Below are 24,122 nucleotides of genomic sequence, written 5' to 3'. Positions count from 1 at the left end.
TCACATGCTGCAGTCAATGATAAAACAGCATGATTTCCCCCTCCACTGAACATGCACAATAAATGCATAATACACAAATTATTTATTAAGATATCCTCTTATCGAGGACCATTCTCTTCATCAGGGCCAGCTCTAGCTTTTGCTGGTGAGGCATCTCCCTGCTGCTGTTTTATAGATTACATTGATCCAAACTTCATTTATGCCAAGAACCACTGCTGCAGTGAAGCTTTTCCACTGGCGTTCATCTGAATCTATGCGAGTCAAGGTCTACATGCTGACTCTCTATGAGGGAGATGCCAGATCTGCACCAAGATGCACAAGTACATTTGCTGTTGTGGAGGGAATACCTTAAAACAGTCTAATTTCTGCAAACTATAATGGAAACTGAATACTGTACATTTAGGGGGGATACTTAATTGGTTGTTATATTTATTCTATACATATTTAAATAATTAATATTATTTTATTTATATAATTATTACTATTATTTCTTTTTTATTAAAACACCTTTATTCTTCAAAGTAGTAGAAATCCAAAAATTTTGCCACCATGCTGGAACATTCCATTTTTCTTTTTAAAGCTACAGTTCTTTTTCCCTTTAACATGCACACACATAGTGGTGGAAATGGCTCATATTCATTTACTCTACCTAAAATGTTATTATAACCTAATGTTATACTCTGTAATATTATTATAATCTATAATATCATTAAGCTTATTTCATAACCTTCTTGGATATCAAGACAGTAACCTTGCAATTCTGGCCAAATTAAATATACATTGTATGTGAGTTTGCACATGTTATAATGTAAGCATCATTATGTTTAATAAAAAAGCAAGCAAGCAAACAAACAAATAAACAAAAAGATTGATTAGTGAAATGAAAGAATGATAATAAAAAAAATTGAATGATTAGTAATTGTTTCTAATTGACCCGATTAGCTAAGCCATCCATAAAAAAATATATATATTATTTAGTGGCACAGTTTTGCATAAATTGTATATTATCTTTAATAGTTTGTTTGCATAAACATTTACATTTAGTTTTTAAAAGGTAACATTACATTCTTCAATGCTTACACATACTTTAGGAGCTCTTATGCTCCTATACTTAAAAAAATAAAAAAATAGGAGCACCTTCTGATCAATGACAGTAATTAACCTTACCATTATGAGGCAATATTTGACTCCTTAAAGTGATTTTGGGGGGGGGGGGGGGGGGGGGGTTCCTTTCTAATGCCATTTTTTTCTAACTTTATTAAATGTATGTTATCTTTTGTGTCAAAAAATGCGTATTTATAAACTTTTATCAACAATTTTCATTAAACAATAAATTTAATTAAAATAATATAATAAAATCAAGACAAATAAGTTACCAGTCAAATGAAATAAGCATCAACAATACATCTTTGCACTAGAAGATGGCACAGAACAACACAAACTTTTTACTTTTTAGTACATCAAGATGTTTCAATGCAATGAAGGTGCAATATCTGAATGATGTTAAATATGTTGATTGAAACATATAGTATGCCTATAAGCTATATGTTTAATGCACTGAAGGCTGAATGCACATATGGTTGCAAGTAGCCTACATTCCCATGCATCAAAATATGTTATTTGTCATACTGTACATTTCTATAGGAATCGTAAAGACAATTGTGCGCTTCAGTGATTATCCAGAAGATTAAAGTGGTGACATCAGTAGCGTTGACACAGGCAGCTTTCCATTGGTTTAATGCAAACGTGATGACATGAAAGGGAGTTGGAGCTCCAAGTATAAAACTCCAGCAGGCGCACAAACCCACGCAGCGCGCGGACTGAAGGACTGCATCACTGCTGCTCTTCTGCCGAGAATCCATCCTTCATCACCATACTCATCATCCAGCATGAGTGAGGTGAGCTTTCCTCATATACTATAACCCTCGGTGCACGATGCATCACTCTACTCTACTGTAACGATCTCATGGGGTTTCCCTAGGAGGAAATTCTCTTTCAGTTTTGGGGAGACCTGAAAATGCAACATTAAGACAATTCCTTGAACTTGCATTGATTGCAGTCAGACATTCCCCCGTTTGCTGAGTTTGAGGGCATGTTTTCTACACTAGGCTACAACCGCAAATAATCGTTTAAATAACTGAAACGGCAACCATTTATAAAAACAACATGCTTAGTAAAGCTTAGAAGAGCACGACGGATCGGGAATATTGTTCTGTTGCATCTGCGCGCGCAGGCAGATTGTGGAATCAGCATTATCCACGCTATGATGATTAATGATGCAACAAATGACAGCTGTCAGTTTAGACTGGTATGACACGGTCATGGTTTCTTGATATGGCAAGTAAATTTGCTCTCATGATTTTTTAAATCGAATTCGCTAGTATTTTGATGCACCAAATGTTTTTCAAATTAAGTTGATACTGTTTGCATGAAATATATGCATTGCTATATATTTAGAATTAGTTGGAATTCTTGGAGTTTATACTTACGATGCACATGGAGCCAGCACAGATAGTTTAACGCAGGGGCGTCATGCATTCATGATTTTTGAGGGGGCACATTTTTTTTGGGAATATCTCGTTTCTCAAATATGTGTAGGTAAACGCGTTTTGCACCTTTATAGATTGCTATTTGATCAATATATGGAAATGTAGTGTAATCTATTAACTACACATAAAAACCTGACTTTTTACTTAAGTGCCATATCATGCCATAAAATATTTTTAATACGAATGAATTTGCATTTAATGTAAATTTTAATAACAATATTGTAAGATACTTATTTTAACACTTTCATTTTACAGAGAGTAAAGAACATTTACATTATCAAAAAACATTTTCATTCAGTCTAGCCAGAGTTCAGGCACTCTCAAAAACTCCCATTAAAATCACTGAAGCACTTTACATTATGAAACGAATATCTTACTTACATTCGTACGCACATCTGCACTTTTTGTTGTTTCTGATGAGAGAATACGCTAAATAATTCAGTCAGCGAGCAAGTGAACAAAACACTGCGTTTCAGTGATGACTCTTCTGGACGTCTCTGATTGGCCATTGCATCCATAAGCGCAACAGAATAGTTTCTGATTGGTTATCATGAAGCGTTGTACGAACGCGTCTGTCTCTGGCTCAGCGCCAGCCAGCGAACGCAGATTTGAATTTAGCAGCTGATGCTGTGCACTGAACGATCTAATCACAACGCTGTGATTGTATCAAATATATAAAAAATATTATTCTGCAATTTTTTTTTTTCGTTTGGAAGCTGCATTTAAAATCCACTTGGCTCAGAAATCTGAGGGGGCACGTGCCCCCTCACTTCGAATGTGCACGACGCCTCTGGTTTAACGTTTTTACGCATGTTTCGCCTAGCTGTATGGTCTGTTTTACTGGCAGATCTTTTTAGGATTTATCTTTTAATTATGGCTGAATTAAAATCATTTGGGTCATAAACGTAAACACAGCAGTTTAGTAACCTCATAAATTTAATTATTTCGAATTGGTTTACAGAATAGTTCAAAACGATTCGTTGACAAAACGAACTGATTCGAACTAAGCTGTTCTCGAATCAACAATGCACTGATTCGTTAAACCGAGAAAGGTTTGTTGTGGACATGTCTAACTAGAAATGATCAAGGTTAACCCTTCACTAAAATCATTACACCGAGTCTCTTTTGATTAGGCTATTATTCCCATAATTGCCCTTATTTATACTCATTGAACTGATAGGGAAAACAGCAACGTTATCCGCGCGCGTCTTGTCTTTGATAGTGAGCGCGCGCGTGCGTGCATAGTGCGCGCCGACCTACTGCTACAGCAGACGACGAGGAGACGCTTCCCTCACAGCAGGAACAGGAAATGTAGGAATGCTATATAAATGATAATTTTGGTCTCGATTAAAAACATGCCTGAACGTAGTATTTGCTAAAAGAGCATAATAAGGCATGTGGTGCACTGCACATCTTCGAACAAATCCACTGGCCCATTCAAGCATGTCTGCCAGTTAAATGAACAGAGGAAGCACATGGAATCCAGAAATTATGGATAGAGCATCATAAGCAGGTAACTCCTCCATGCACGTGCTAGTGGAGTGGACTTCATACAGCACTCTTGAAGTCAGGAATATTTCTGGAATTACAGAGATGAAAGTGAAAAAAGTGGAAGAAAATGAATGAATGGGAACAAGGGAAAACACAGGTGGGCAGAATCCTATCAGTGTAAAGATGCTGTTTATGGTCATTATAACAGTATAACCTCTTAACAATAAAAAAAAAAACTAATATTTTATTCTTAAAGGAATAGTTCACCCGAAAATTAAAATTTTACCATTTATTTCCTCACCTTCATGATGCTCCAAGCCTTTCCTTTGTGCAAGTTTTTTTTTTTTAAGGTAATAAAACTGGTTAAGATGATCATGTATGCATTTTAGAGTGCTGTCAATCGTTTAAAAAATAAATAAATAAATAATCTATAAACTAATTTATCAATTGCAGTTTTCTGTAATAAATTGCGATTAATCGCACTATTAAAATTAGCAAATACATTTGCAGATGATTGAATCTTGAAATTGACATGAAAACAGCATCTTAATAAATACATTTCTGGGGATAAAATAAGTAAATATATACATTCATCATTACAGTAATATTTGTGTCAAATTTGTAATGTTAGAAATGTAATAATTTAACTCTTCTAATTTAACTAGGTATGCACATTTACTGATTTGTTTTGGGGTTTGATAGTCCCAGTGTCAAGGTAGAAACAAAGTAATAAAGCTTTTAAATAACATGAGGGTGAGTAAAAAAAATGTGACCTCAAAACAAAACAGCTTTCCTGTTTACAAGAGTCTGTCTGAACAAAGGGGAGTGTCAGCATTAGGATTTGATATGTTTTGGAGTGTAATCTCTTATGACTGAAATGGGCTCTCTGGCATATTTACCTGATTATGTATCCGATTCATTGTTTAAACAAGGATTTTATATGCAGTGAAAGTACACCACACAGACTGATGAGATCAGACAGAGAGATCAGGATTAGGCATAATCAGCGGTGACCTCCACTGATGTTTGTATGGATTGATTGGTCTTTCTGACATTTGAGAGTGGAGAAATCAATTTTTCTCTTTGTCTTCACATTAATCCCAGAAAATCTGTATATCGGTAAGCAAATCTGTATATAAAGCTACAGAATGAGCGCATGGTACTAAATCAAAAAGGTCCATATTTGGAGGGCAGACCAGAGACTGAACTGCTCTCCGCACTGAGATATTAAGCGGATTTGTAGATGACTTTTGTTGCTGTGTAGGCAGGGTGCAAATTACTACGTTACTGGGGTTTGGGCTGGTCTGACCCCCCTAAAGAAGTCTTGATCCCCCCTGGGGATGGGGATGGGTGAACATGATGCAGGATGACTCGATGCGTGATGAAGCCTAGAATGCAGTTATATGAGCCTAGAATTCAAGATATGAGGGCACAAATGGCAGTGGTTGTGTTTGTTTTATATTTGTATTGTATAGTTTAGCAAAATCACATGACTCGAGCAAGAGAGCTTTTTTCCCGAATATCTGTACGATTGCAAATGTGATATTGATTTTATACAACAGTTTAATAAACAATACTTTCATATTGTGTTACATTTTAGACCCAATATTGTCAATATTATGTGTTTTTGTGCAATTTCGCCAATGAATATATTACCTATTAAGCCCTACCAAAATTCAGTGTCTCTGATCAACACAACGGTGTTTCATGACTGAATGAATCCACGGTACTGAACGAATCGATTTAATGTTAATCAATCAATTAATCGATTAAATCGATTAAATGAGTTAATGATTCAGTGAGCCATTCATTTTGAATGAATCAGCCCTTTAAATGAATTGATTGAATAAAAAAATGCCTGAAACCAAACTGCCGCTGAGAATCCTGGGAAATTTAGTTTTCTCATTTTGTGCTCTCAAAGTTAAAATGTTATATATATATATAGATTTAAATTTCTTAAGTATGGTTGATTGTAGGAGCTATAGTTGCGTAGAATAAATTTATTTATAAAAAATATTTATACATTTTTTATTTATTTATATTTTTGTTTTTTGCATTGCATTGCATTTATGATTGTTTATGGTTAGATTGTACAATGTGACCCTTTAGTGAGATTTTAAAGTTGAAGGAGTTGCGCTAGCAGTAGAGTTACTCCAGGGCTCAAATAACGTCACAACACTGTTTGCAAAATGAGGGTTACCATCCGCAGAATAACTTGGTTACACTCATAAACTTAACCAATGTGCTTGGTCTATCTGGAGCTACATCTGAACTGAGCAGCTCCATGTGCTGTGATGACTGCAGATATGAACTTGATGGAGATCAAAAGCAACTTATGACCCTCGAGGTGCAAACACTGGATGTAATCAGGCCTGACAATTGATTTTTATACATTATGGCCCAGCGCTTCTGCATCTTCCACACGGATAAAGAGGAAATGCACGCATGGGGGAACCAGACCGCACACGCATAAACAACGACCCTCCAAACGCACTACATATAGCGGTCTGGGGCACATGATTCTTTTCCTCATGCTTGTTTATGTCTTCATCTTCCTCGCTGCATTAAACATCTGACGGCGAGTCACTAGATCCCGCATTGCATGAGAGCAGATTTACTGTTTATTTTAGGCTTGAGAGCAGACTCTCAGCAACTCAGCACTGCACTTGTTTCCCTGATGAATCAGCAGTGTGTACACAGTATCGAACCGCCTGTCAGAACCTGGAGCCGTTATCGGCAGAAAGGGATTTGTGCCGCTCGCTCCTAAGAAGAGGCCTTGCAATGTTGAAATAGTAGCATCAGAAAGGATGGTTGGCTGACTATGTCCGTCTCACCTTTTTGAACCCCAAGTCTCCAGATTAAAGGTGTCTGTAAGTGAATAACATCCTCCCTTGGAGAACAGTGATGGACAAATATGGCCATACAGCAATTCTGAGGAAGACAAAGATGCGAAGAAAAAAACAGTTCTTAATCCAACCGCCCACAAGACTACTCAATCACCAGAAGGGCTGTAACATTTACTAGTTAACTGCCTTTTGCTTCCAAATGATGAAGCAAATGGCTGATTAACTGTTTATTGGGCCTTCATACAAAAAAAACCTAGATATAAAAAACTTTGCGTATGTGTTTTGTTAAGTATCATATTTATGGCCAATATTCTCATACTCGAATAGGGAAAAAAACACCTAATTTTAATTAATGTAATGTAATGTAATGTAATGTAATGTAAATCAATGAGATCTTTAGCAGAGTTATTATTACCTAAAACTTAAACTAAATTTACCATTACATTTTTTGTTACTTCATTTATAAAAGAAAAGAAATGCAGCATTTCTAATTTAATTTAACTGAATGTACTAAAATAACAAAAGCTTAAATAAAAATGTGTAAGACTATATAGTCATGTATAAAAAAAAACGAAAACTAAAAAAAACAGCAACCTTACAATTAAAAAATATATCTTGTATCATGTCAGTTTTTCTTTCCCTAGATTGTATTGTTTCATGCTTAAACAAGGGTACGTTGCAAAAGAAAATACTTTATGACGTGTACTTGGCTTTAGGGCTGTTACATGATAGGCTGTATAAATATCTCCAAACATGTCAAATTGTACAGCGTCAGATGTGATCTGTTCTGCTTTAAAACTCATGAACTCACCCTCTATCTCTGCACCAGCTTCATAATGTCTGATGCATCACCTGCATCTGCTCTGTGATGAATTACGTCCACTGTAATGTGTCTGCTGTTTATCACAGTCATGTTTGGGATTCAGCATCCCCTCAAACCATAATCATTCTGACAACACACACAGATTCTGCTCGGATCTTCTGTAATCCCTCTGAATGGCCAGAGAGAGTCCGACTGCAGCTCACCGGTTGAGCAGTAATCTCTGCAGCCGCTCTGAAAGGGAAATGTCACTAAACAGGATAGGAAGAAGGAAGAATGAATGAAAGAAGTCATTTTAGGGCAGGAGGAGGATTAGATGTGGATAGAGAGAGAAAACAGACCATTAAAGAGCCCATGAAGATGGTTTTACCCCACACTTCTAGTGTCTGGCTCAAGTTTAAAGCTGCACTCCAGTTTCTACACATCGTTCACTGCTTGAGGAGTGGATATCAGTAGAAGCTAATAGAATTTTTTTTTTTGGAATTTATATATATATATATATATATATATATATATATATATATATACACACTTTTTAAAATACTTATTTACAATAGTTTAGGGTTTCCAGGCGGGTGATAGAATCTTCCTGCCTACAGAAGTGCACTGTGCAGTCAGCGGCATGAAGGGTGGCCATGGGGGATGGCGTTTCACATGTCAGGGCAGAAGGAAATACCCCTGCAGTGGTGTCCTCCTCTTCTGCGGGGAAAGGGAGGTGCCTGAAGGCAGGCTGCTGCCACCACTAATGTCGCTAAATATTTGATGAGGAGTCCATGCACTCGTCGTCATTAGTCTTGCTTGGATTATCTCAGCAGGAAAAAAAATTCGCAAAATATACGTACAAGATGGTGGAAAACAAAGTAAGCCTATGAAACTGGATGTACATGTAACAAGATGGCCAATAAAAGCAACTGCCAATCATTAGTACTTATTTCCTCAAGTGTGATTAGCTATTCAGTCTTTCTCTGTTTTCCCAGTGTTTTTTTCCCCCTGATTTTGTGTTTGTGTTCTGTTTTCCCCATTGTAATGTTTATAGGCTTGTTGAACAATAAAACAGAGGCGCAGCATTCTGGAACAGTGTGTTACTTCAGCGCTAGTGAGATTCCTGGAGATAATATTGTAAATCACACAAACTCTTCTGCATTGTGAGGCATATTGTTTTAGTTGAGTCATAAATAGTGCTCAGAAGACACCAGAGTGAAACACACAGATATATGTGTTCATATCTATATGCAAATTTGCTCCGGCTCAAGAATAACTGACCTTTAAGAATGTTAGCCAATGAATTGCTATGAAAACTGATATATGGGCATCTAGTCAATATATGAGGAATATATAGTGATGTAAGCGATAAAATAGTGTGAAATATCACTTAGCTTTACATTCACCTAGAAGGCACCCTAGCAACCAGAGCTGGGTAGATAACTCACAAATTGAAGTCTATTACTGATTACAGATAACATGATGAAAACTGTACTTAATAATGTAACCTAGGTTACAAATTTTAGGTAACGTAATCAGACTACTTCTTAGATTACTTTTTTAAAATCAAACTTGTTTTAAATGTACTATTAAACATTAATATTTTAAAAAGGCAAAGAATATATCAACATCATAAAATGCATTAAACATTACATTACACCAGGGGTTCCCAAACTAGGCTTAATGTAATAACTGCAGTATGCTTGTGAGTGGATAAAAAGCTAATTATAATATTAAAAAAAACACTTGAACACAAAAATATTAATATTTTTTTTGTTTACCTTCATGTCAGTGAGACCATGTAAACAAAATAAAAATTCATTCAAAATATGAACTTCCTCAAAGATATTTTAAGTAAATATTTTATTTTAAGAGGTTTGGCTGACAAGAATTTTTTGTGAATCCCTGCATTAATAAGTCTTTATTTTTATAAATATCTAATATCTAATAATCTAAATATTTTTATTCAGACTAACAGAACCAACAGATTTTACAGCTATACGTCACCAGTGTATAGTAACTTGCTTAATTATTTGTTTCATACATGGCCTAATTGTTTTATAGATGCTTTTTTTCTATCAAATTCAGAAGCATGGTTTGCAAATTTATTTACAAGACATTTGTGAATATAGTCAAAGCTAAATTATATGAAACTGCAGGAAAATGTAAAAGACAAAGAAAAAAATGTGGAAGACTCATGATGAATAATTTACTGCCATTGTGTGAATAGTATGTAATCATATAATCCATAAAAAGTAACTGTAATTTGATCATTTACATTTTAAAATGCAATAAATTTTTGCAATCTGATTACGTAATCCAGAATACATGTAATCAATTACTACTTTATTAGGGATGCTCAGGATCAGTATCGGCTCCGATACTGGCATTTTCTGCCAGATACAGGCATTTACTGCATTTCTCAGTTGTTATTTTTCATTAAAATGAAGTTGTCTATATGTAGTAGATTGTGTTTAACACACAAAAGAGTGATGATCAGGTCAGCACAGAGAAGTATAGAAATTCTACATTGATGTAAAAAAAAAAATTGTGCTGGTATCGATATCGGCAGATTTTTTTTTTTTGTTGATAATTTTTGGTATCAGATCGGATTGATTCTTAAAAAAAATTATATTGCTGCATCTCTATACAATCCCCAGCACTGTTAGCAACCACCGAGAAACATGCCCAACAACCAATCTTAAAGGAACACTCCGACTTTTTGGGACTTTAGCTTATTCACAGTATCCCCCAGAGTTAGATAAGTCCATACATACCTTTTTTATTTCTGTGCGTTCTGTAAGTGTTATTTGACGCACCCACCGCTAGCCTAGCTTAGCACAAAGACTGGATGTAAATGGATACTGGTAGCATAGTAATTCCAATAAGTGACAAAATAATGCAAACATTTTCCTATTTACATGTTGTGATCTGTATAGTCACAGCGTGTACAAATAACAAGGCTATATGAGACAGAGAGCATTTTTAATCGTATTAATACTAGGAATTATATTCTCACTAGGCGTAGGAGCACAGCTAACGTTACTTGGGCGGAGTGGCTACTTGGGCGGAGTGATTAGCGCAGCACACGCCGTGGTGAGGAGAAGAGAGTTCACTCAGAGTTGGAGAAATAGAGTCAGCAATTACTAGATAGTAGATTTATAGTGTACAATCATGTGTGTTCACCGTATTGTAAAGAACTGCGACAATAAACAGGGGAGACCAGGTATTACTATGATGTTTCATAGAATTCCAACCACAAACGCTGACCTGATGAATCGATGGCTACTTGCTCTGGAAATAGATCCAAACACACCTGTAAACACCATCACGAAGTATTTCGTTTGCTCTGAACATTTTACTGTAGACGACTATTTTGAAAAAATGCAAGTTGCCACACGGACCATGAAACGTGTGCTAAAGGATACGGCATTGCAAGACAGGACAATTTGGATGACCTGTTGCTGCGGTAAGTGTTCCGTTATGTTTTGAGATGACTAACATTAGCCATACTGTAGTGCCATGCTAATGTAATATAACCTTAGTAGTGACACTATTACGTGAATAGGGGGTCCGTGTATCGGTGTATCCCCTTTATTGTTATTATTGTGACACACTGTATGCAATGGCTATACTACAATTTCATTGAACTATGAATGATCATTATAACAAAATCACTTACTTGGTGGACAGCTCACTCGGCATGGGACGTTTCTTCCAATTGATCTTGTCACAATGGGAAAAAAAAGACAACTGCCGGGTGTATTAGGGCAGAGAAATCTTTCGTGGTAGTGACGCAAATATTTTAATTGTCATCAAGCCTTGACATTGATGGCAATACCCGGTCACATTCATTACAACAAAGGCTCTCGGTTTCTGTCGGCATAGGTTGGCATGTTCCACATTTACACCACCAGTCCGTGTTCGTTCTGATTCTCCCTTCGTCTTACAGCTTCCAAAGTTTGTAACTTCTCGTCTGTGTGTTCTGGCTCAAAACTATATGGTTCTGGATCTTGGTTTGATACACAGTAAAATTCCTCTGAGTCTGACAATTCCTCAAAGTCAGCCATGATCACGAGTCACGTCTAGCTGGTTAGTCACGTTTGTTTTGTTTACGGTCTCGTGTGCTGCGCTAATCACTCCGCCCAAGTAGCCACTCCGCCCAAGTAACGTTAGCTGTGCTCCTACGCCTAGTGAGAATATAGTTCCCAGTATTTATACGATTAAAAATGCTCTCTGTCTCATATAGCCTTGTTATTTGTACACGCTGTGACTATACAGATCACAACATGTAAATAGGAAAATGTTTGCATTATTTTGTCACTTATTGGGAATACTATGCTACCAGTATCCATTTACATCCAGTCTTTGTGCTAAGCTAGGCTAGCGGTGGGTGCGTCAAATAACACTTACAGAACGCACAGAAATAAAAAAGGTATGTATGGACTTATCTAACTCTGGGGGATACTGTGAATAAGCTAAAGTCCTAAAAAGTCGGAGTGTTCCTTTAACATCTTAGCAACTGCATACCAATATGCTAAAATGCTCATAATACCATAGCTATCAAATAGCAACATTTTAGCAACCACGTTAGCGTCATTTAAAATCAGTTTTTCTTCAGAAAATATAAAGCTAAATAAATCTATTTTCTATTATAATTTTGAATATAATAGTATAATAAGTTTTAGTTTTAAAATCTATAAATATTCATATATATAATAATATATTTGTATTTTTTATTAATTACTAATAATTACTTTATAACTAAAATGATACAATTAAACCATTGGATTGAGACACATACAAATATAACTTTATTTTGTTAAACAGAATTAATTTTATTCTTAGCTAATCCTACCCATTTAATTAGTAGCAGTCAGCCATTAGCAAATGCAACTGGCAAAAACTCTTTTATTATTAAGCAAAAACTCTTTGACTACATTTGATTATGCATATTGTTAAATACAAGATGTTCCTTATTTAACCATTGGCAACTAGTGACTAGCAAAAACTTCACACATTCATTAAAGATTTGACTGTGTTTAATATGAATGCTATGGAATACAAAAAGTTTCTCTGCCAAAAATAAGTTGCGATCCGTTCCAGCAGGGAGATCTGCTCGGAGATAATCATTTATGGAATCATCAGCATGTGGTTTCACACATTCATCAGTTCAGTATTTACGTCCTGCAGTGTTTTTTGGTGGCGAGGCGCTCAAATAAAAGCCAACGTTTGAGTTCCCATCCTCCAGCATGTTTCCTACATTCAGTCGAGCATCTGTTAGCCTTCAAATATGACGCATTGGATCCGAGTTTTTTTTTTCTGCTTTAGCCATCTGTGTCCTGGTTGTGTTTGTTTCTCCCTTAAATTCTTAATAGATGTTGAGAACAGAGTGGATGCCTTTCCAAGATCTCAAGCTGCCAAATGAATCAAAAATAGCTCTCCAAATGGCTTCAAATAATAAAAAAAGAAGATTACAGTATTTTTTTGTAAATTCCTCACAAGATTTTGGGAGAGGTGTAAAAATGTTTGCTTTTTTTGAGTGTGAATCTTTAGTGGAGGGTGTTTGATTTGCATTTTTATAGACACAAATATCAGCTGCATGATTTGTACTCACTGTTGGTGGAAAATAGCTGTTTTAGAAACCACAAGAATGTCCATAAATCTCCTTTGAGGAGGAAGCTGTCAGAGTTTGGTTCAATGATCGTCTGTAAATGGGGTTTAAAATGCATTTCTATTAATTAGTGAATCCAGCTGTCAGAGCGAGTGGAAATAAATGGGGTTCTTCATTAGCGTCGCAGCAGTCTATGCTCAAACTGCGAGGAGCAGGATGCTGTCGCGGCGTCGGGTGCCAGTGCCAAGGGCTGCTCTGAAGGGCACTGGTGTGCTGAGCTCAGAGCATCTCTGTGGCATCAAGTTCACTTCACTGCAAAGCCTGGTTCTGCAGTGCATTTGCAGAATCTAGTGAGGCTGGGATGCTTTGCGAGTCATGCTTGGCATGAGATTTCTTTTCCACCTATGGCACTAAAGGCTAAGGTAAAAGGGTTCTTATTCATGTTTTTATATGCTGTGATTCTCATCCACTGCAGCCCTTTGGGTCTGAGTGTGTTTGTCCACTGAGAAGCAGCAAACATCCTGTTCTCTTAAAATTTTTATTGCCCCTTGATGTACACATGGGTTTCATTGCCAATCCTTGCTTCACTGCAGCTAATGAAGTTTATGATTACAATCATCGTTTTCATCATTGTTCATAATGAACACACAATATGGGGGAGGCATATGGAAGTAGAGAGAGAGAGAGAGAGAGAGAGAGAGCGAGAGCGAGAGCGAGGAGGGTGAAAATGCTTCATCCAAACAGTTGAACGTGGCAGTGCCAGCTAACAGGTAAAACAACTATGAACAAATGTTCTTCCAGTAACGTTAACTGAAAGTTATCTCTATAATAATATTCTCAAAACGCTGGCACAAAATATATATTTTTAAACTTGCTTGAAAATTAGAAATGTTGCCTTGGCAGCTTACTGAAACAACAACAAAAAAAAAGGTTAAGTACTAAAATGACTAAAAAATAAAAATTAAAGCTAAATATTTAAGAAAAACTATATCACATAAAAAAACTTTTATTAAAATATTAAATAATTATTTTTTATAAATAATTTAATAGATTAAATAATACTAAAATAACACTGAACATAACTTTGACTTACAGAACTCTGTAACTAAAGTAAATCCTCGCCTACACAGAAAATAGTTAGGCACTGAGTGAAATGACTTGCCTTAAAGTGGCTATGCTCAGATCTTATTAGCTAAATAAATTCAATAAAATCTCTCTCTCTCTCGCCCTTATTTGACCACAATCAGACTCACATCTTTACATGCCACACCACTGACTGACACTTCACTCCAATTAATGCATTTGTTTGTGCCTCCCCGGAGCCCAATGTAATAATCCTAGTTTAATGGCATTAGCTCTGAGTCTGTGTGGTTTCAGACTGTCAGGACGGAGGGATGATATTGATGCTGATGTCTCCCTCGGCTCCTCACTCCAGAGTTTCCTCACATGGAAACAGGATTAGAAACAGGATAGCGTTCCTCTTCAGTGAGGAGATTTCCCTCATTTCACCCTTTTCCAGGCAGAAACTGAAGCTGGGCGGGTGTCTCGATGTGGGTTTATACCTACTGTGCGGTTAGAAATTTGTTTGAATACGTGCTTTTGTTGGAGAAGAATAAAATGCCTTGACATACATTAATTCATCCTGACATTTGCATCACAGTAATTGACAAGACAAATGGGCTCTCTTCCATGCAAATGTATGTTTTGGTCTAACCATGACCAATGAGTCACAGGACGCTTCGTCAGCAGCTTTTCTAGATCTGTGGTGTTACACTGGGTAGCCCCGCCCATAGTAAAAATTCAATTGGTCCAAACTTCTGCTCAATGTAAATGTACATTAAACATTACATTTTTTTCTGATTGGCTGGGATTGTGCCACTTTGCGCAGTGATTTGTTGTGGACAGTTTGCATGGGGAATAATTCCCCTGCTGGCAGATGATGTGACCACATCATGTGGATCCAAAAAACATCTTTCTCCAATGAATTAAAACAATTTGGTGTAGGATTTACTTTGAAAATTTCTTTCAATTTCTTCTAAATTGCTAGTAAATTTCACTATTACGAAGAAGTGCTAAGCAATGGACTGAATTAAGACTAAAAATACACTAAATGATTTCTGAAGTTGGAAAAGATTAAAGATTATTAGCATATTTTACAAGAACGTATTTCAGCCTTTCTACTTAAAAATTTCACATTGAATTACTTGCCATTTCTTTGTGATTATTTGAGAAATTCCTGAGTGAATTTTCTCAATGTAATATTTTCTTGTTAAACAAACTCCAACTATCTTTTATTTACAACTTGGAGAATTTATTTTATTTATTTTTATTTTACTTTCTACAGTGCATTCAGAAACATGAATATATTCTGATTAATATCATTTTCTCTCCACTCGGAACATTATAATGTACAGTATGAAAAAGGGATATTTTAGAGTGTTTTTAAATAAAAAATTAACTTACTGCACAAGTATCAACTTAAGTATAAACTTAAAATTAGGGAAAATGAACATGCACAATTAAATATTAAAATACAATTAAATATATTTGTTCCATAATTGAAGTTTATGCAGGTATTGAACTAAACCAACACTGAACTGACTTGACTTAAATGATGACACTACTGTCTTGTTAGAGCTGCTTTACAGCAGAATTCTGTCTCAGATTTGAAGAAGTTTCATCATTGATTCTGTTATTTTCCTGTTTAATATTGTGCAGCTTCTTTGAACCAGGCACTGTATATAAAGGTGACTTGACTTGACTGATTGGGAATTTGGGCTCACATTTTTGCATCTATTTAATTCCTCAAGCTTTTATCACGAAATGTAGCACCAAGTTCTTGTACTTTCAACTGTCTATGCTGTATGGCATTTCAAATGACTGTAATTTATGCAGCAGCGCCCTTCACCATCCTCATAACAGCCACAAAACTATTCACTACATCATCCAGCAGGATGACTTCTTTGCATCAGCTCCTTAATGCAAAGCAATAACCGAGCAGTTTATATCAGAAGCTATAGGCAACGTGAAGCATTCACAGATTTTCCACTGCCAAACTTTCTTATGCAAATTCCAAACGTTTATCAGAGCCTGTAAGACAAAGATAGAACTGAACGCAAGAGGATTGATTGAGGTAGAAGGAGACTAATATGATTAAATTGTGCCAGTGTGTGTGGAATAATCCTTCTGCATATAATGACACGCTTTCCACTGTAACCAGATCCATACAGAATGCCATCAGCAGAAAACGAGCGGCATGCACACACACACACACACACACACACACACACACACACACACACACACACACACACACACACACACACACACACACACACACACACACACACACACACACACACACACACACACACACACACACACACACATGCCAAGGAAGATTGCTTTAGCGTCTTAGCGTCAGAGCATCAAAGCTCTTCTGAAGTGTTTGAAATTCTTTGTACACACTGAGTTATTAATTCTGGATATGAAGCACTAAATTGTGATCAGCTAATGAGACAGAAAACTGACATCTTCCATGCCTGTCTCATCATTCTTTGGCTATATGGGATTTCTTGAATATATCTAAAGACATTAATTTATGTTCTATTTTTGTTTGTTTACAGAGACAAGAATCCGGGTCAGCTGGAAATATCAAACCCTCAGGTGGACAAGGTATAATTCAGGACTCTACACTGGAATTGTGCAATTTGTTATCTGGATAAAATAATTTGCAAGTTTGCATTTCTCTCTCTTTCTCTCTTACGCAGTGTAATCAATATTTGTAGAAAATGCTATATGATTTTATGTTTGAAGGTAAGTGTGGATTAGTAAAGAGACATGGTCATTTAATCAAGTGTGCAATTAAAGGAATAGATCTCACAAAAAATGTAATCATGTAATGGTTACAGTAACAGTTCATCATCATCATGTTTTCCACTCACAAATTTCTAAAAGTACTGTTGGAAACACTAATGCTTTTAATGCATTAAACTAACATTAACTTAAGAGCAAACTTAAGATTTGTTTCAGTAATTCTTTAAATTTTTTAACATTCAAAATACAACTGTTCATTGTTCATGTTAGCTCAGGTATTTTAAACTGTATTTTTTTCATAATTTCATCAGTTAGTGTTAAACTGAACCTTACTGTAAAGTATTTAAAGTGACTATTTATTTATTTTTTAATTGAAGATCACAGCAGCTTTTCTGTGAGGAACATAATAAAGTTTTCAAAGTTCTTATTCTCAAAAAATGCTAATATATGAGTTCAAAATATATTTTTTAACTTTTAAAAGTCACATAACTTCAGAGCAACGATAAAGGAAGTAAATGATGACAGAATGGCTCATTTTTGATTAGTCCTTTAATTTCGCTCTTTAAAATTAAGGTTCCAAAAGGGAGTTATAACGATGATATAGAAGAACCATTTTTGGTTCTCCAAAAAACCCTTCAGTGAATAGTTCTTAAAGTAACCATTTTTTTCTTAGTGTGAAGAACATTTTAATGATCTAACAAACCTTTTGTGCAATGGAAAGTTCATGGATGTTAAATGTTCTTCATTAAACCATCAATGCCACTAGAGAAACTTAATTTTTAAGATTGTGTATCATTTCATGTCATAAGGCTACTGCAAAGCACAAGTCAGAGGTGTCCAAACCTGTTACTGGAAAGACACTGGCTGTGTCCGAAATCGCCCCTTATACTCTTAAATAGGGCACTATTTGAGGGGACAGACATTTTTAGTGGATGTTCTCAAATGCACTCATTTATTCGAACACAGCACCACAAAAAAAGAGTGTAAAATGGTGCACATTCAACGGCTAGAGAATACCCATAATGCACTGTGAGAGTCACACGTCGAATGAATTCCCGCATCTGGCCAGAAAATGGCGCCCACAGTGGAATAATCAATCCATTCATATTACAAAGTGCTCATCCATGCAGCATAATAAACACAGGTATAAATGTAGGGAATAGTGAATGAGGGTATAGGCGGCAATTTCGGACATGAACACTATCCTAACTCCAACTCTGAATCTTCAGATTGACTAGAAACTTCCAGGCAAGTGTGTTACAGCTAATTGGAGCTAAACTCTGCAGGACGTTGGCCCTCCAGGAGCAGGATTGGACAGATTTGAACACAGTAAAGGTCGAACCTGATCAGCCATAAAAAGTATAGTCAAGCCTAACTGCAGAATTGCAAGAGAAATGCAGTGCATAATATCGATCCAATACACATTCTGTTGTTCCCACAGATCCGTCCAAGAAGGACGTCCCAGCTGAGGACATTGACATCGACATGGGTGCCCCAGAGACGGAGAAGGCTGCCGTTGCCATCCAATCACAGTTCAGAAAATTCCAGAAGAAGAAGCAGGCGGTGAAATCATAATCATGCCCCTGCAGGGCGTCCCTGGCCCCACGCGGGCCAAGGGCACCAATAGGACAGGGAGTTGCATGTCAGATAAACTGCACTGTTCTTTGGTGGAGGGGTCATGGGTTGATTGGGGGTGAGGGTGGGGGCAGATGAAAAGTGAAAAGGCAATTTACCTTTTGCTATCATCTGTCAGGAATACAATTTGATATTTTGGTTTCCCCCAGTACATAGATTTTTTTCAATACAGTACTTTCCTTTTAAAATACTTTTGTTATTTTTTGATAAAATATGAACAGGCTGGTCTTATTAACATCAAGGTGTTTGAATATATATCCATCTTAAAGTGTAAATCATTTCCTCTGTTTAAGACCAGAAACCAGGGGGATTTATTGACAAATGATCAAGAATGTTGCTCAAGGTAAACATCCTGTATGGCATCTGAATCTAAGATCATTAAGATTCACACAGACTTATTTTAATATTTTACCTGACTGATATTGTGTTTGTGGTTTATCATTATCATCTTACCCAAGTCAATGTTTTTTTTTTTTTTGTCATCAAGTTGTGTATTGTAATATTCCCGTCACCAAACAGTTGGAAATAATCAATGTGAACTCAATAAATATTGGTATGACCTCAATGACTGATTGATTATTTCACTATATTTTTAATACCATCTGTTTTCCCTCCAACACTGGTTGTCCAAAACCTCAGAAATATAAAGAAATTGTACGCAACACAGGCAACGTCTTGGTTACGTATGGTAACCCTCGTTCCCTGAAGGAACTGAGACATCACGTCATTGACTGAGGTATTGGAATATCGCTTCGACTGACCAATCTACTTCGAGTGTAAACTAAACGAGCCAATGTACATTGGCATGCAATTATTGCATCCATCTGCAGCTGATCACAGCGTGAGTATAAGAAAGCAGCAGGTGCAATGCATACCAAGTTTTCACTGAGGAGCTGTGCTGGTCAAGTCAAGTCAAGTCACCTTTATTTATATAGTGCTTTAAACAAAAAAGATTTTGTCAAAGCAACTGAACAAATGAATTTTTAATTTTAGGTGTAGGCCGGGGCTCGCAACAAGAAGTTCCATTCACCATTGTCGAAGCACTACCCAGATTTGATAAAACTGGGAAAACGTACACGTTCCACTCTAATATATTTCAGCCTAGTTATTTTAAACTCTGTTTCGCCACATTCTAGGGTTGTCATTATGCAGAAAAACCCTTATACGACACTAATACTGCAGAGTACTGCCATCATATTTCAAATTGTCACTTTATTGTAACATATAGTGGAACCAGTATTAAAACATCAATACCGTAGCTTATTTGTAACATTTGAAATTTCGTTTTAGTGCAGTATTCACTGTTACTTTGTCATTGCAACATTTTAGTGCACCATTCACTAACGACTGCAACTGGACACATACCTATGCAAACGCACTATTGTATGTAGAAATGGCCTACTAAATTGGTCAAAATGTGCAGAATACAGAACTTTCCTCATGGAATATTGCATCCCATAATCATATGCAATACGCTCAATTTGAGCTTTTCCATTATGAATGTTGCTGACATTTTAGTTAATCAGTTTTTCAAAAGTAATAAATACATATGTAAAGAAGTGAAAGAAAAGAAAGTGACGTGACATACAGCCAAGTATGGTGACCCATACTCGGAATTTGTGCTCCGCTTTTAACCCATCCAAGGTGCACACACACAGCAGTGAACACACACACACACACTGAACACACACCCGGAGCAGTGGGCAGCCATTTATACTGCGGCGCCCGGGGAGCAGTTTGGGGTTCAGTGCCTTGCTCAAGGGAACCTAAGTCGTGGTATTGAGGGTGGAGAGAGCACTGTACATGCACTCCCCCCACCTACAATTCCTGCCAGCCCGAGACTCAAACTCACAACCTTTCGATTGCAAGTCCGACTCTCTAACCATTAGGCCACGACTTCCCATATACTGTATATTACATACATATATATATACATATACATACATACATACATACATACATACATACATACATATATATATATATATATATATTTTTTTTTTTTAATGTGACAACTACACTTAGATGTCACTTGCAACCTGATGGCGTCATGTAACAGTGTAGTATTGTACTCTTTTGGAATAATGCCTACTTTTTAAAATTAGTAGGCAGTATACAGTGTATAGTATTCATCAAGTTTGCACCAAGTCAGTGTTTCTTATATAGAAAACTGGATTAAAAATGCAAAATAATTTCCAAAATGCTATTCTAATGCTAATGTTTACAATGGGCGCTTCTCAAACGGAAGGACGCAAACTTGTAAGGCTGTCACATGATAAAGCTCTGTCAAAAGGCATCTCAATTTGAAGGATCCTTAGTAGGTTGTCTTCGTTTCGCAACCTTCATTCAGCCTGTTTACGATTCCAGTTTACAAAAAAATATTAGCTGAAAATGGATTGACACTGAGCTTGTTCGATTTTATTATATTATGTAATGTTATGTAATTCTTCAAATTATAATTTTAATAGTATTTATGTGCCATGACTGCAGAGTCGGAAACATTTATGACGTAGCCATGCACACTTACTAGACCATCTCATTCTAGTTTTAATGTTGATAAGAACTCTAGCCCTGAAGCCTCAAAAGGACTAGATTTGTAACATTTGAACTTTCATTTTAGTGCAGTATTCACTGTTACTTTGTCATTGCAACATTTTAGTGCACCATTCACTAACAACTGCAATTGGACGCATACCTAAATTCAAAGTGGTCACTATTGTTGCCATTAACACGTTTACTCATTCTATTACCACATTCAACAAAGTGAAATAATTTTGAATTTATATATTAATACTAGACACCTTAAAGATCAAAAACATTTGTCATATGTTCATGTTAAAACTGTCCTATGCTTTTGTTTTGAAAGTGAAAGTGGTGTGACACAGCCAAGTATGGTCTCCCATACTCTGAATTCGTGCTCTGCATTTAACCCATCCAAAGTGCACACACACAGCAGTGAACACACACACACACACACACACACACACACACACACACACAGCAGTGGACACACAGCCGGAGCAGTGGGCAGCCATTTATGCTGCAGTACCCGGGGAGCAGTTGGGGGTTCGGTGCCTTGCTCAAGGGCACCTCAGTCATGGTATTGAAGGTAGAGAGAGCGCTGTACATTCACTCACCCCACCTACAATTCCTGCCTGCCCAAGACTCAAAGAATTTGGGAATTCAGGACATTTTTTAATTCTTCATGATTTCCATACTTGGAACAAAAGCTTTGAAAGATAGAGAAATATCTTTTTCAACTTAAGATTCTATTTTCTGTCATTTGGTTATCTCCTTAAAACTCACTGGTGCATTAGATTAAAAGCCAATCTAAAACCAGTATCCTCAGGCGGTGCCTCCATTCAAATTGCTATCCGTTAAGTCATCGATTGGGCAGTGAGGCAGCTGGTTCTGTTTCGGACACAGCCATTGTGATGAATTCATTCTGGAACCAAGTCTTGGTTTATTGATCTGTGAAAGTGATTCAATTAATTACGTTAATGAATTTACACTCATTTAAAATAGAGCGAGAGAATGAGAAGACAAGCCCATCTCATCAGCAGCAAGCTGACCACTATAATCTTATAAAACTATGCTGAAAATGGACTGTTTTGTGGTGTTATATCAGTATGTGTGGCAAATGCGGAGCTCTGTGAGTCATGTCTAGATTGTTTCAAAGAATTTCCCTCATGGGTCTAATTACTGTAGTTTTTCTGTTCAGAACCACATGCTGCGGTCTGACAGGTTCATTAGGTTTCAGCTGGGAGGGGGTGTTACACTCTGATGTACGCAGTAAAGGAAAGGAAACACAGAGGCATTCAAACTGATTCAAAAGCTATTGCTCACACAGGAAAAAACATTGACATGAAACATGTATTAATCTGTATTGCTCACAACCAAACTAAAATAAACAATGAAAATAATGTGAGCAGTCAAACAGCCTGTGAACGTGAAACCCGTGAAAGTCCACAAACATAATCATTACTATACCTGAATACCCAAGGCAAAGAACTTAACTTGATCTTCCATTTCCAGTGAGGCTAATGAACAGGAAGTAGATATCAGCCTTGATTTGAACTCATTTTTCATGAGTGAAGCTATGTTCAAGCATACTCTTACTTGTTCACTATACAGTAAATATGTTGTACACACTATGCAAATGTTTTATATGTAGAGATGGCCTACTTAATTTGTCAAAATGTGTAGAATACAGAACTTTCCTCATGGAATATTGCACCCCATAATCATATGCAATACGCTCAATTTGAGCTTTTCCATTTTGAATGTTGCTGACATTTTAGTTCATCAGTTTTTCAAAAGTAAAAAATACTTTTACATATATATATATATATATATATATATATATATATATATATATATATATATATATATATATATATATATATATATATATATATATATATATATATATATACAGTACAGATCAAAAGTTTGGACACACATTCAAATTCAAAGAGTTTTCTTTATTTTCTTGACTATGAAAATTGTAGAGTCACACTGAAGGCATCAAGGGCTATTTGACCAAGAAGGAGAGTGATGGGGTGCTGCGCCAGATGACCTGGCCTCCACAGTCACCGGACCTGAACCCAATCGAGATGGTTTAGGGGTGAGCTGGACCGCAGACAGAAGGCAAAAGGGCCAACAAGTGCTAAGCATCTCTCGGGGAACTCCTTCAAGACTGTTGGAAGACCATTTCAGGTGACTACCTCTTGGAGCTCATCAAGAGAATGCCAAGAGTGTGCAAAGCAGTGATCAAAGCAAAAGGTGGCTACTTTGAAGAACCTAGAATATGACATATTTTCAGTTGTTTCACACTTTTTTGTTATGTATATAATTCCATATATAATTCCACATGTGTTAATTCATAGTTTTGATGCCTTCAGTGCGAATTTACAATTTTCATAGTCATGAAAATAAAGAAAACTCTTTGAATGAGAAGGTGTGTCCAAACTTTTGGTCTGTACTGTATATATATATATATATATATATATATATATTTATTTTTTATTTTTTATTTTTTTTTTTCAACGTGAGAACTATAAGATATCACTTGCAACCTGATGGCATCATGTAACAGTGTAGTATTGTACTCCTTTGGAATAATGCCTCCTTTTAAAATTAGTAGGCAGTATACAGTGTATAGTATTCATCAAGTTTGCACCAAGTCGGTGTTTTTTTATGTAGAAAACTGGATTAAAAATGCAAAATAATTTTCAAAATGCTATGTTAATGCTAAAGTTTAGAATGGGTGCTTCATAAACGGACGTCTAAAGACGTCTCAATTTGAAGGATCCTTAGTAGGCTGTCTTTGTTTCGCATCCTTCATTCAGCCTGTTCACGATTCCAGT

General features: G+C 36.3%; 1 protein-coding gene across 1 annotated transcript; it reads left to right on the top strand.

Annotated features, from left to right (window-relative positions):
- Nucleotides 1-1,747: 1,747 nt before the first annotated feature.
- LOC132132349 (calmodulin regulator protein PCP4-like) lies at nt 1,748-19,318 on the top strand. The gene is made up of 3 exons (XM_059544726.1): nt 1,748-1,898; nt 16,929-16,977; nt 18,560-19,318. The coding sequence occupies exons 1-3, from the start codon at nt 1,755-1,757 to the stop codon at nt 18,691-18,693; spliced, it is 327 nt and encodes a 108-aa protein (XP_059400709.1). The 5' UTR covers nt 1,748-1,754; the 3' UTR covers nt 18,694-19,318.
- Nucleotides 19,319-24,122: the final 4,804 nt, after the last annotated feature.

Source organism: Carassius carassius, chromosome 49 (genome assembly GCF_963082965.1).
Source record: "Carassius carassius chromosome 49, fCarCar2.1, whole genome shotgun sequence".
NCBI classification, from domain to species: domain Eukaryota; kingdom Metazoa; phylum Chordata; class Actinopteri; order Cypriniformes; family Cyprinidae; genus Carassius; species Carassius carassius.
Note: the sequence above shows the minus strand (reverse complement) of the source record. Positions and strands in the feature narration are given on the sequence as shown.

Coding starts and splice junctions, on each gene's coding strand:
- LOC132132349 (XM_059544726.1), top strand. CDS start 1,755: ATGAAAGGGAGTTGGAGCTCCAAGTATAAAACTCCAGCAGGCGCACAA. Junction 1,899..16,928: donor CATCATCCAGCATGAGTGAG/GTGAGCTTTCCT, acceptor GTTTGTTTACAG/AGACAAGAATCCGGGTCAGC. Junction 16,978..18,559: donor CAAACCCTCAGGTGGACAAG/GTATAATTCAGG, acceptor TTGTTCCCACAG/ATCCGTCCAAGAAGGACGTC.